Source organism: Taudactylus pleione, unplaced genomic scaffold, assembly GCF_031769625.1.
Source record: "Taudactylus pleione unplaced genomic scaffold, aTauple2 ptg000086l, whole genome shotgun sequence".
In the NCBI taxonomy this organism is placed as follows: Eukaryota; Metazoa; Chordata; class Amphibia; order Anura; family Myobatrachidae; genus Taudactylus; species Taudactylus pleione.
This window is the reverse complement of record NW_028284488.1, coordinates 12,798,451-12,812,556: the sequence shown is the minus strand read 5'-3', so window position 1 is coordinate 12,812,556 and position 14,106 is coordinate 12,798,451. Positions and strand designations below refer to the sequence as shown.

At 41.6% G+C, this 14,106-nt stretch overlaps 1 protein-coding gene across 7 annotated transcripts in view; it reads left to right on the top strand.

Moving 5' to 3' along the window:
• The window catches only part of ANKRD16 (ankyrin repeat domain 16), a 58,675-nt gene that overhangs the window by 12,509 nt on the left and 32,060 nt on the right, over positions 1-14,106 (top strand). For all 7 annotated transcript variants that reach the window (XM_088468714.1, XM_088468717.1, XM_088468713.1 and 4 more), the window contains one exon: positions 12,545-12,587. In XM_088468714.1, coding sequence (XP_088324840.1) covers positions 12,545-12,587 — 43 coding nt within the window. The remainder of the gene's footprint in view (positions 1-12,544; positions 12,588-14,106) is intronic.

Sequence of the window (14,106 nt, the reverse complement as noted above, 5' to 3'; positions counted from 1 at the left end):
GTAGACGCTCTGTCGGTGAAATGGACGTTTCACCTGGCGTATCTGTTTCCTCCGATATCCCTGCTTCCTCGGGTTCTGCGGAAATTCAAGCAGGACGGCGGCACGCTCGTGCTGGTGGCTCCGGCGTGGCCCAGACGTCCTTGGTACTCCGATCTGAGGTGCCTCTCCATCGACGCTCCATACCTTCTTCCTCAGCGTCGGGACCTGTTGTCTCAAGGGCCCTGCCTTTACCCGGATCTGGGTCGGCTGTCTTTGACGGCGTGGCTCTTGAGACAGCCGTCTTGAGGTCTAGGGGTTTCTCCAGTGGTACCATGCTTAGGGCACGCAAGCCTGCTTCCGCGCGGATTTACCACAGGGTGTGGCGCACTTATTTTCAGTGGTGTGAATCCAGAAACTATGATCCGCAGGTGTTCCGGGTTTCCAGAATCTTGGAGTTTCTTCAATCGGGTTTGGACCTCGGCTTACGCCTGGCCTCTCTGAAGGTTCATGTGTCTGCTTTGTCCGTGTGGTTTCAGCGACGGATTGCTACACTGCCAGATGTTCACACCTTTTTCCAAGGTGTTCTCAGGATCCAGCCTCCCTTCGTGCCTCCGGTGGCTCCGTGGGACTTGGCGGTGGTACTGAGGGTCTTGCAGGGTCCTCCTTTTGAGCCGCTTGAGTCGGTGGAGCTCAAGTGGCTGACATTTAAGACCATTTTTCTCCTGGCAATTGCTTCTGCCAGGAGGGTTTCAGAATTGGGGGCGCTTTCCTGTCGCCCTCCTTTTCTGATTTTTCACCAGGACAGGGCGGTGCTCCGCACGCGTCCTGAGTTTTTGCCCAAAGTGGTCTCAAAGTTCCACATTAATCAGGAACTTGTTGTGCCAGCTTTTCAGTCACCTGATCTTTCTGCTGGTGAGGCTTCCTTGGATGTGGTCCGGGCACTTAGAATCTATGTGGACCGGACTGCTTCGGTTAGGAAGTCGGATTCTTTGTTTGTCCTCTTCGGTTTTCACAAGAGGGGTTGGCCTGCCAACAAGCAAACGTTAGCCCGTTGTCTTCGTTCAGTTATTTGTGAGGCTTATGCACAGGAGGGTTTACCTGTGCCAGCCTCTGTTAAGGCTCATTCCACTCGTTCTGTGGGTCCCTCTTGGTCTGCTAGACGTGGCGCCTCCGCTGTTCAGCTGTGTAAGGCGGCTACTTGGTCTTCAATTCAGACGTTTTTGAGGTTCTATGCGTTTGACACCTTCACCTCTCAGGATGCATCCTTTGGGTGCCGGGTACTCCTTTCAGCACAGGAGCGTCCCCGCCCTTAGTTGAACTGCTTTGGGACATCCCCAAGGTCAACCCTGTGGACCCCCTATGGACCCTGAAGTAGAAAACAAGAGATATGGTAAGAACTTACCTTTGTTATCTCTGTTTCTACGAAGTCCATAGGGTCCACAGGGCGCCCGCCCTGATGCACCTGGCTTCCAATGGGCTGTGTGGCTGGTCACCGGTTTTCCGTCTCCCATTTCTGTGAGTATGGTTTCTTGTGTGTTCCAGTCTTCCTTCTCTCTGTTTAGTCTTCTCCTCCGGCCTAGGCTGCTTACCAACTGAGGTGCCCGTGGTCGGGGGCGGGGTATAGAGGAGGACGGACCCAAGTGCATCCTGGGAGCAGCAAAGCTTTAACTGCGTGGTGCCCGTGGATCCAGATCCAGCTATACCCCAAGGTCAACCCTGTGGACCCTATGGACTTCGTAGAAACAGAGATAGCAAAGGTAAGTTCTTACCATATCTCTTGTTTTTCATGTTCAACTACATTGTCATACAATAATTAAAAGATGTATGGAGTCTCCATGTTGCAGAAAACTTGCATTACACAGGCCCTTAAGTGTGGTAGATGGTATGTCGTTAGTCATGGTACCTAAAGATTCAATCCCACGAGAAATTGTTTTAAACTAATTTACCGCCTAAAACAATTTGTATTCAGTGGCTTTCAAATCACCCATACTGTAACTGTAATCAGAGATCGGAAATTTACAAAAAATCTATTTTACTGTTTTATGTCTCGTGGTATGTTTATTAGTGTAAAGTCCATCCACATGATTGACAAACCACTATCCACTACCTAAAATTGCTTTGTGAGCTAGATTATACTGTCATACCCACCACACGCTAGTAAACACCCCACTCACTAGTGGTTGGGGATTATGGGCAACTGCATATTTACATTTTATTTTCCCATTGTATAGGAGGATTGTCTACCACACTATGGTAACATCTGTGACGACAATCACTCTGATTGTTCCTTGCATCAGCTCAAACACATTTTCTATATGAATCTTATTGCTTTTTAATTTTGCACTTTATTTTATTACATGCCACTGAACATGAGTGTCTGATATGTTGTCTCTTATGTGACCAAGAATTTATACTAAAATCAGTTAATACAGCTAACATTTCTTCTTTGATCGCCCATGGCAGCCAGACCTTGGGATATAGGACCCGTTCCCCTAGGTATTAGGATGACTGAGCGCTAAGTACTTAGTTAGTTCCTATTGATCTATGTTAAAAATAGTAAATAACATAAGTAAAATAATTAAAAAAATAAATAAAGAAATCGCTTTTAAAAAAAAAAACTTTTTTTTTTTTTTTTTTTTTTAAATAAATTAATAAAAAAACAATTTGCGCCAGCAAGACAAGCAGGGAGGGAAGAGGGTATTAGGATAGGTAAAAAGAGAGACTCCGATGTTTAAAACTTTTAAAAATTATGTTAGGGCAGGAGGTGCAATGATATTCAATGTCCAGATGATTAGGAGTGATCGAGATATTTTAGCTACTGTCCCTGACTGTCCCTGCCTGTGGGTTACTCTGGGATTCTTGCAGCATGTGATCTTCTCCTCCTTTGCTGTCCAGAATAGTCTACGGGGATCCGACTGGAGCATGCCACAGCGGCTGGTGATGTCACTTGCCGGCGGCTTGCTGCTCTCTTGGTCCTGCTTAGAGTTTCACACTGCTCTGCTCTGTCTTCCAATGTTTCACGTCCTTCAAGACGCTTTGTCAAGGATATTTTCTTAATGAATGGGTGTTGTTTAAATAGCAAACTTTATTGAAATTAAAAATGGTGGCCGGAACAGGAAGTGACCTATATTTGGCGGTAACCATATGTTCCTATTAGTCAAATCATTAAGGTCTCTTAGAATTGAATAGGGTACAATAGAAAAGTATAGAATGAAGAAAAAAAGGCGGGGAGAAGGATGGGAATAAAAACTGGCTTGACTTTAAAAAAAAAATTATATATATATATACGGATGTAATGGCGGCACTCATGGCGACTGGTCACAAATAACAAGAGTCTCTCGTTGGTAGATCAACGTTTCATGAAGATTTACTTCATTTCGTCAGGAAGTAAATTTTCATGAAACGTTGATCTACCAACGAGAGACTCTTGTTATTTGTGTCCAGTCGCCGTGAGTGCCGCCATTGCATCCGTTTCTATATTGGTCCTTGCACAGCAGTTCCCTTGGAGGGCACCGGCGCTGTGTTTATAATGAATGTGGGAGTGCCAGCATGACTGTTCCATATATATATATATATATATATATATATATTTAAAAATAAATTAAAAAATAAAAAATTTTAAAACATACAATAAAAGGTTTCAAAATTATGACATTTGTTGTGTGTGTATTACATGATTATAAAAAAAGCTTTGAGCTCAATATCAATATTTAGTCCTTGCGGTTCTAATGTTTTCATTTGGTAGATCCATCTTGTTTCATTTTAAAGTTAACAAACCTCCTCTGCAATTAGGCGTGAATTTTTGGACTTCTATGAAATTCAGACCGGAGATGTCTTTATTATGCTTCTCTGCAAAATTGCCGATACACTGAGTTTGGACACTCTTTTGATGTTGTAGAGATGCTCTGCCACACGAGTTCTGATTTTCCTTTTTGTTTGGCCTATATATTGTTTTCCGCAAGGGCATTCTAATAGGTAGATGGCACCTTCTGTGTTGCATGTTATATTGTCCTTTTGACATTGAATTAGAGCATGGGATTGGTTAAGTATTTGCTTTCTGATTTTTACATCCAGGACAATTAAGACAATAGTAGAATCCTTTTTCTTTTCTCTTTTTTTTTTTTGTGGGGGTGATGTAACTTTGTGTTAAATGTTGTTTAAGATTTTTCGCTTTCCGATAAATCACTTTTGTTTTTGTTTTTTTGGAATTCCCTTTTTTAATTCTTCATCTAGTAATAACACGTGCCATTGTGTATTCAGGATTTTCTCTATTTCTTTAAAGTTGTTATATTGGGTTAGAATGAAACTTGATCCTCCGTTCTTAATGGTTTAGGTGTTTTGTAGGTTACGAGGTCATTTCTATCACGTTTTATCACCTTTCTTAACTGATCTTGTAGGTATTCTTCTCTATAACCTTTTTGTATTAATTTATTCTTCATTTAATTGCTTTGTTCTTCAAAAATTGAATTTTCTGTGCAGTTTCTTCTTAATCGATGGAATTGGCCTCCGGGTATATTTTGTTCTCCACTGTTTGTGGTGGTTGCTGTTGTATGCCAACATATTGTTCCCATTAACCTTTTTTATATGGGTTCTTGTGTTGATTTTTCTATTTTTTTATATATACCTCTAGATCCAAGAATACAACAATTTCTGCACTAATTGGTAGTTGTGAATTCAAGATTCAAATTGTTATTCGTGTGTCATAAAATCTTTCAATTCTTCATTTGTACACTTCCAAATAAAAAAGATGTCATCTAGATAACGGTGCCAGCTGACGATTTTTGTGATATATTTGTTATTATTCCAGATATTGCAGTCCTCCCACCATGCCATGAACAAATTCGCAAAACTTGGTGCAAAAGGTGTGCCCATAGCGGTGCCGCATTTCTGTAGATAAAATTCTCCTCCATACCAGAAATAATTATGTGTCAGGATAAAATCAGTATTGGCCATAATAAAATTAATCTGACTATTTGAAATGTCTATTTTGGTTTGATAAAAAATGGGGGGCTGCTTCACATCCTGCCTTGTGATCTATTGCCGTGTATAATGATTTTATATCACTTGTGCAGAGAGTGTAGTCGTCTTGCCATTCTGTATTGTTCAACACCTGTAGTATACTCATCGTGTCTTTTAGATAGCTTTTCTGTTTTCCTACTAAGTCTTTTAGAAAAAGATCAATATAATATATTTTGACAAGTTAGCTGTTATTGATCCAATCCCTGATCGGTCGTCCTGGTGTTTTTTTTTTCGTCTTTATGGATGTTAGGCAGGTGATAAAATGTTGGGATCAATGTGTGTTCTATTTGAATAAAATCATGTTCTTTCTTTGAGTATACCCATCTCTAAACCTTATTTTAATTGTATAGTTAAGGTCTTCTTGATCTCTTCTGTTGGATCCTGTTTTAGTTTAAAACAGGTAGGATAGGTTTCTTTGTCACTCAATTTTAACGCTTCTTCCTCAGATTTTTCTTTATCTTGAATTGCTACTCCACCTACTTTATCTGCAGGCTTAATCACTATGGATGTGTCCTTTTTTTAGTTTATTCAATGCTTGCTTTTCTCCTAGAGTGAAATTATAATTAGTTTTCATGTTTTCTGGTAACTTCGTGATGTCAGCAAAAGCGAAAAATCTTAAACAACATTTAACACAAAGTTACATTCCCCCCCACCCCCACAAAAAAAAAGAAAGAAAAGGATTCTACTATTGTCTTAATTGTCCTGGATGTAAAAATCAGAAAGCAAATACTCAACCAAATCCATGCTTTAAACAAAAAATTACAAATGAAGAATTCAATATCAAGGACAATATAACATGCAACACGGAAGGTGCTATCTACCTATTAGAAAGCCCTTGCAGAAAACAATATATAGGCCAAATAAAAAGGAAAATCAGAACTCGTGTGGCAGAGCATCTCTACAACATCTAAAGAGGTCACCAAACTCCTAGTGTATCGGCCCATTTTGCAGAGAAGCATAATAAAGACATCTCCTCTGGTCTGAAATTCATAGGAGTGCAAAAATTGGAGAGGAGAAGATTTGGTAACAACTTTAAAACGTAATGAAACTAGATGGATCTACCAAATAAAAACTTTAGAACCGCAAGGACTAAATATTGATATTGAGCTCAAAGCTTTTTTATAGTCATGTGATACACACACAACAAATCTCATAATTTTTAAACCTTTTATTGTATATATAATGTGTGTTTGTTAAAAGTCAAGCCAGTTTTAATTCCCATCCTTCTCCCCACCCCACCCCTTTTTGTCCTTCATTCCCTACTTTTCTATTCTACCCTATTCATTTCTAAGAGACCTTAATGATGTGACTAATAGGAACATATGGTTACCGCCAAATAAAGGTCACTTCCTGCTTCGGTCACCATTTTTAATTCCATTAAAGTCTGCTATTTAAACAACACCCATTCATTAAGGAAATATCCTTGACAAACCGTCTTGAAGGACTTGAAACGTTGGAAGACAGAGCAGAGCAGTGTGCATCTTCAAGCAGGACCATGAGAGCAACAAACCGCCGACAAGTGACGTCATCACCAGCCGCTGTGGCATGCTCCAGTCGGATCCCCGCAGAGTATTCTGGACAGCAAAGGAGAAGATCGCATGCTGCAAGAGTCCCAGAGTAACCCACAGGTGGGAGGAGACAGGGACAGTAGCTAAAATATCTCGATCCCTCCTAAGCATCTGGACATTGAATATCATTTCACCTCCTGCTCTGACATTGTTTTTAAAAGAGTTTTAAACATTGGAGTCTCTCTTTTTACCTATCCTAATACCCTCTTCCCCCTCCCTGCTTGTCTTGCTGGTGCATACTATTTTTATGAATTATTATTTTTTTTTTTTAAAGCGTGTTTTTTTCTTTTATGTGTTTTTAATTTATTTATTTTATTATTTTTAACATAGACCAATAGGAATTAACTAACAATAGTACTTAGTACTCAGTCATCCTAATACCTTGTTTAAATCGAACTACACTGAGATGCTTACATATACACAGCTCAGCATACTATTATCTACCTCACCTGTTCCCCTAGTTTAGACAGGTAGCCAGGGACCTACCGATCCACTTACCTACCGACTACCACAGAATAGGAGAAGCAGATATCAATTTCCCTCATCAAACCAGTACAGAGAGGCTAGGACTTATAGACCAGGTCGCCAGTATAACAAAAGATATTCTTCAGGGATGACCAGACAATCCTTACAGCAACATTTTAGGAGAGGTAATTCCAGACAGCAATGACTACAAGGCCCCCAGAGAACCAGCAGTCGGAGGAAGATTGTCTCAGTTTACCAGCACATGTATTCAGGACAGATGGGTATTTGAGATAATATCCACAGGATACAGAATAGGGTTCAGAGACCAGAAAGAGACAAATTTGTACAGTCCAGCATGCCAGTTGTGAGACGGGAAAAGTTTGCTATGGCAGACAGTTTGGGAAAACTAATCAGACTTCAAGCAATAAAGCCAGTACCCTTTGTGGGAAGGAAAACAGGTTTTGGCTCACCTATTTTTCTGGTAAAGAAAATATTAGGAGATTTCAGGACTATCCTGGATGTAAGAGAATTGAACAAGTATGTCCTGGCAAGAGAATTTCATATGAAGACTCTAAAATCTATCCTAGCAGGCATATTGAAAGGGGAAAGATTTGGCCTATCAACGTCGCCCAGAAAGTTTACCATGGTTCTAGTAACCGTGATAACTCACTTAAAAACTCAAGGAATAATGATGTGGCCATACTTAGCCAACATATTAATCACCGGACGGACGAGGGAAATGGTGCAAGACAAGGTGGCCCAAGTTTAACAATTTCTAGATGGGCATGGTTGCATCATAATTTGGAAAAAAAAGTCTGTTGAATCCAGTGCGAGGAATTCAACTTGTAGAGGTGTTAGATACCCAGAATTATGCGGTCAGCCTCTCAGTAGAAAGATGTGTGAAAATATGCAAACTGACCAGATATGTGCAGAAATGCAGCAGGATGCAACTCCAGATGGCATTGAGACTGCTTGGAATGAACTTGTCAACTACAGAGGTGGTCCCATGGGCAAAGTGACACATGAGGTAATTGCAAGGGAACATACTAAAATGTATTCACAGGAAGGCTCTTCTCCATCATGTATGACTGAGACAAGATGTAAAAAGACTGGTGGAAAAGTGTAGATCTAGAAAAAATGTCAACACTGTTGCCTCAACCACAGTACATCATCCTTACAACAGACGCAAGTTCAGTAGGATGGGGAGCACACTTCTTACAAATGGTGACACAAGGTTGGTGAACCACACACAAAAGGTTATTTTCACATAAATGGTCACTGGAGTACCAGAAGCAAGACCCTCATGGAAGAAGTTTCATAAATTATGATCTGAGCGAAGAGACGCCTTCTTTCTTTCTTCAGCACTTCACGTGTCCGGCAAGAAAAACTTTGCAGCAGACTGAGCAGGAAATAGATTCTCTCAGGATAATGGGAACTGAATGCAGAGATAAGCAGTTGTGAAAAGATGGATCTAATGGCAACCAATGTAAACACAAAACTGCCTAATTTCTTTTAATAGACACCATGTACCAGGGACAAAGAGGATAGATGCTTTGTCCCAGCAATGGGATTTTCATCTAGGATATGTTTTCCCACCTCTACCATTGATATATTACATATTGAAGAAGATCAAAAAGGAACAAGTAGAGATTAGAGCAATTCTACCGTATTGGCCCAGAAGGGCGTGGTTTTCAACAGCGCTAGGAATGGCAGTGGAGGAACCATGGATGCTACCAGCAAGACCGGACATACTGACTTAGGGTCCATTATTGCACCGGAATCCAACAGTCCTCAAACTGGCGGTTGAGCAGGAAATGTTAAAGCAAAAAGGGCTTTCAAAGCAAGTGGTGCAGATTTTACTTCAAGCAAGAAAGGAAAATTCTTCACAGATTTATTATAGGATTTTGAAAACCTTTGTCTCCTTTTGTAGGAAGTGAAGTTGAGGCAATGGTAACAAACATACCTAGAATATTACAGTTCCTATATGAAGGATTTATCAAAGGCCTGGCAGTTTTAACAATTAAGTGCACTTCTGGATAGGAAATTGGCAGAAAATGAGTTGAAGAAGAGATTCTGCCAAGCAATCAAGATACGTCCACAGATCAAATATTTAAAAGCCCCATGGGATCTAAATTTACAGTGCATCCAGATAGTATTCAGTGCTTCACTTTTTCCACATTTTGTTATGTTACAGCCTTATTCCAAAATGGAATAAATTCATTTTTGTCCTCAAAATTCTACACACAATACCCCATAACGACAATGTGTCAAAAGTGTTTTTGAGAATTTTGCAAATGTAAAAAATAAAATAAAAAAAACCTGAGAAATCACATGTACATAAGTATTCACAGCCTTTGCTCAATACTTTGTTCATGCACCTTTGGCAGAAATTACAGCCTTAAGTCTTTTTGAATATGATGCCACAAACTTGGCACACCTATCTTTGGGCAGTTTCGCCCATTCCTCTTTGCAGCACCTCTCAAGCTCCATCAGGTTGGATGAGAAGCATCGGTGCACAGCCATTTTCAGATCTCTCCAGAGATGTTCAATCGTATTCAAGTCTGGGCTCTGGCTGGGCCACTCAAGGACATTCAGAGTTGTCCTGCGGCCACTCCTTTGATATCTTGGCTGTGTGCTTAGAGTCGTTGTCCTGCTGAAAGATTAACAGTCGCCCCAGTCTGAGGTCAAGAGCACTCTGGAGCAGGTTTTCCTCCAGGATGTCTCTGTACATTGCTGCTGTCACGACCTGGGTTTCGCAGTGTGGAGGTTGCGGTCCTTCCAGTGAGGGAGCTGGCGTGTGGAGACTGGCATTGTGTGGGTGTGTGTGCAGGGGTCTGCCAGCACTGGGCCATCTTGGCAAGGGTAAGTCTAGCAGTGTCTCAGCATCACAGGTACATGGGAGCGGCCATCTTGCCTCAGGTCATGTGACATAGTGGGCCTATCCTGATGCGTCAGGTGAACTCTCCAGCCACTCACGCTCTGCTGCTGGGTACTTTAGGGGGTTTGGAACTCCCTGTAGTTGCCAGTGCAACCATGTGTTTCAGCATCAGTTATGAGAGAGTTCCTGCGCTCCTGACCTTAGTCTTGTGCTCAGGTGCTTGCCGTAACTCCTTGTTAGTCCCTGGCTCCCTGCAAACCTGCACCTTGCTTCCTGCTGTGGATCAAGTCCTGCTCCTACCTACACACTCCTCCCTGAACCTGAAGTTCCCAAACCTACCCATTTCTTCCTGAACCTGTTGTTCCCAATTACCTACTCCAGCCTGCACCTGAGTTTTCAGCAACTATTACAGAATTTCCGGATTACCCTGCACAGTCAACTCTCAGCATTTTTGGATTTCCCTTCAGCCATTATCACAGCATTTCCGGATTACCCTGTTTAGCCATCTCAGCATTACCTGCTTTCCCCGGATAACCTTGTTCAGCCATCGTCTCCGCATTACCTGATTTCCCTTTCAGCTATTATCACAGTATTCCTGGATTCCCTACCATGCTATTACCACTGACTTACTGGACTTTTCCTTCAGCTCCACAGTTACCTCAGTTATTGTTCCTTCAGTCACAGATGTTATTCTGTATTATTATTGCTCATGTCTACCAACAGTCACATTAAACAACCCACCTTTCAGTTTAAATCTATTCCGGTGTCTGCTCCTGTTTCCACCCCGGGTCCACAAAAAACACAGATCCTAACAGCTGCATTCATCTTTTCCTCTATCCTGACTAGTCTCCCAGTTCCTACTGCTGAAAAACATCCCCACAGCATGATGCTGCTACCAGCATGCTTCACTGTAGGGATGGTATTGGCCTGGTGATGAGCGGTGCCTGGTTTCCTCCAAACATAACGCCTGGCGTTCACGCCAAAGAGTTCAAGCCTTCTCTTTTCAGACCAGAGCATTTTGTTTCTCATGGTCTGCGAGTCCTTCAGGTGCATTTTGGCAAACACCAGGCGGGCTGCCATGCTCTTTTTACTAAAGAGTGGCTTCTGTCTGGCCACTCTAACATATTGACCTGATTGGTGGATTGCTGCAGAGATGGTTGTCCTTCTGGAAGGTTCTCTCCTCTCCACAGAGGAATGCTGTAGCTCTGACAGAGTGATCATCGGGGTCTTGGTCACCTACCTGACTAGGGCCTTCTCTGTCAAGCTCATTTTGGAGATAAGGGCCCTCATTCAGAGCCACTCGCTATTTGCGGTCGTTCGTTCTAAAACAAGGGGTGGCTATTCAAATGAACCGTTCGCTGTTTGCGGTCTGTTCACGCCTCTATGTCTGAACGAGCGAACAAAACTTGCGTTCGTTTTTTGAAAAAATACGCCCCCTGGCCGCTCGCATCCTACGTCATGTCCGCTATTTATTAGATTAATCGAGTACATCGACCAGGGTATGAACTGCTCGCTATTCTTGGGGCTGGTGTTTGCTACCACAATTTTGCGAGCAGTTCTGGCTATAAAATAACCCAGTGACGTGGTCAATGACGCTGCTGTTTTAAATATGCACACCCATAAAACGCCCGTTTTGACCTTTAAGCACGCCTGCGATCGGATCTCCACTCCCCGTTTTCAAGCACCTTCCCCTGTTACCACCCACATACGCCTCTTTCTGTCACTCAAATTATCAGACATTCGCTATTTTGCGAGCACATGAATTTCGGCCGCACTGACTGGTTCGCGCATGCGTATAACGATCCGTACGCATGCGCAGTTGGGCAAACATCGCTCGGCGCGAACGAGCAGCGACTTGCGTCCGGCTCTGAATCAGGGCCAAAGTCCTTAGAGAGGCACTAAAATAAACAACATTTATTATACAGAATCTTGAGCTTTGGTATGTTCCAAGGTGTGGCTGCCATGGAGGATTGAAGAAGAAAACATCGGATTATACTCACCGATAATTCTGTTTCTTCAAGATATTCCATGGCAACCTTTAGATACCCTCCTTTGAGTATTTCTTCAGGGCGGTCCCTGAAGAAACTTCCTGTCTATACCAAGGCAACAAGTCCTATATCCAAAGGTGAGGCTGCCTTGGAGTATCTCGAAGAAACAGAATTGTTGGTGAGTATAATCTGATGTTTTGAAAATGACATTGTTGTGGCTTCACGTTCAACTCTAAAGCTGCCCATCCACTAGGCGATACGGGAGACGACGGCACGATTACAACGCCGTTTTCTCCCGCGGGGTGAACTGCATACACTGAACGTTCAGTGTATGCAGATCAATCATCCCCGAACACTGAGGTCGTCGGGTTGACCGTCATGTTCAGGCGATAATTGATGTTAAAAACGACTAGCGCGCGCATCGCTGGCCATTTTTAACGTTTTACTGCCCGATTTGCGGGCGATTACTAAGCGATGGAGCGATAATGACCATTGTTATCGCTCCATCGCTAGGTTTAATCGCCCTAGTGGATGGGCAGCATAAGGACTAGACAAAGAGTTACAGAATGTTTACATAACGTTTGTGATCCCTGTGTATTATATAGATATGTATGTTCCAACCATAGCTTTTTTTTTTCCTTGACCAGCAATGCATGGATGTTTTGATGCAGTTGAAATCCTTCTAGACAGGTAACCACAATTTTACAGTCCATTATCATTTATTTAGATAGTTTTTTCCATATTATGCAGCATTTTTCAGAGCAAATGGAACCAACCATAGCAGTCCTTTCCCCATTGGCTGTGTCTAAATTCCCTACCACACACGCACAACCTTGGATCCATTTAGTTAGAAGCCAATTGACCTACCATTATGATTTAGGATAGTGGAAGTATAATCGAGCACACAGAGGAAACCCACACAAACATATGGAGAACATACAAACTGCACGAATAATACCCTTCTAGGAAATGTATGTATACATATAATTATCAAGTACTTTCAGTAGATACTACTTTTTAAATTTTTTAAACTAAGTATACACACAGAATATCACAGTTCAAAGTGACAACAACAAAACATGAAAACTGTTTCCAACATGTTTTTAACCTCTTAACTGCCAATTTTATTTTTTTTCATCAAAACTGCACAGAAAATATATATATATTTTTTTTAAATTAAGTTGAAAAACTATTTAAAAGTATATTAAAATATTTTATTAAAGAAATATAAAACCAACCCCTGTGTCCATAGGCCCCCATTGAAATTTCACTTACCTCCCACCATGGGGGCCCAGTATTCCCAGCAATATAAACCCCTCCATCCCCCTTGTGATAATAAGTCCACTGGCAGAACACCCCAACCTTACTTCCAGGGACAATGGGTTCCCAGTTTGGCACCCCCACCTCTACCCATGTATCATTATTTATAGTTATAAGTTTAATATATAAAAGTTGAGTCTACCATATCCAAATATTTCAAAATACTGCATTTTTTTTTTTTTTTAGCATGCCTGAGACAATGAATGCTTTATGATGGTTCAGTGTACACAAACTTTGTTTAATGCGCAAAACTATTAAAAATATTGTATAAAATTTCCTTCAGGCTGTGTTTATAAGGTGTATATAAAACATAAAAGAATTTCATGTATGTACACGAACTTTGTTTGATGCATAAAATTATTACAAATATTGTATGCAATTACCTGCAGGCTGTGTGTATAAGGTGTATATGAAACATAAAAGCATTCTGTGCTCAGATTTGGGTCCCATTCCCAAGATATCTCATTATGGTATGCAAATATTCCAAAATACAGAATATACCGATATCCAAAATACCCCTGGTCCCAAGCATTTTGGATATGGGAGACTCAACCTGTATTTGTAATACCCCCACAGACAAAAAATATATTTTAACATTAATCATAACCCCCCTAGTGCCAATAGATGTTCCGCCCCACGTTCTTCCCCCTCCCCCGTGCCTAGACCCCTCCCTCCTCACCTCCATGACGCAGTGTGCAACGGAGCATGGTTCAGGGGGGAATGATAATCAGTCCCCACTGCTGCAGCTGATCTATTCACACGCCAGGGGACAGAGTGGCTGGTGTGGTGCATATAATGCGACCTTGCCAGATGAAGCACTTCTGGCTCCTGTCGCATTACATTCCTGTCAGCGCCCAAAGCCATGTTTTTAATTAAAAAGCATATTTTC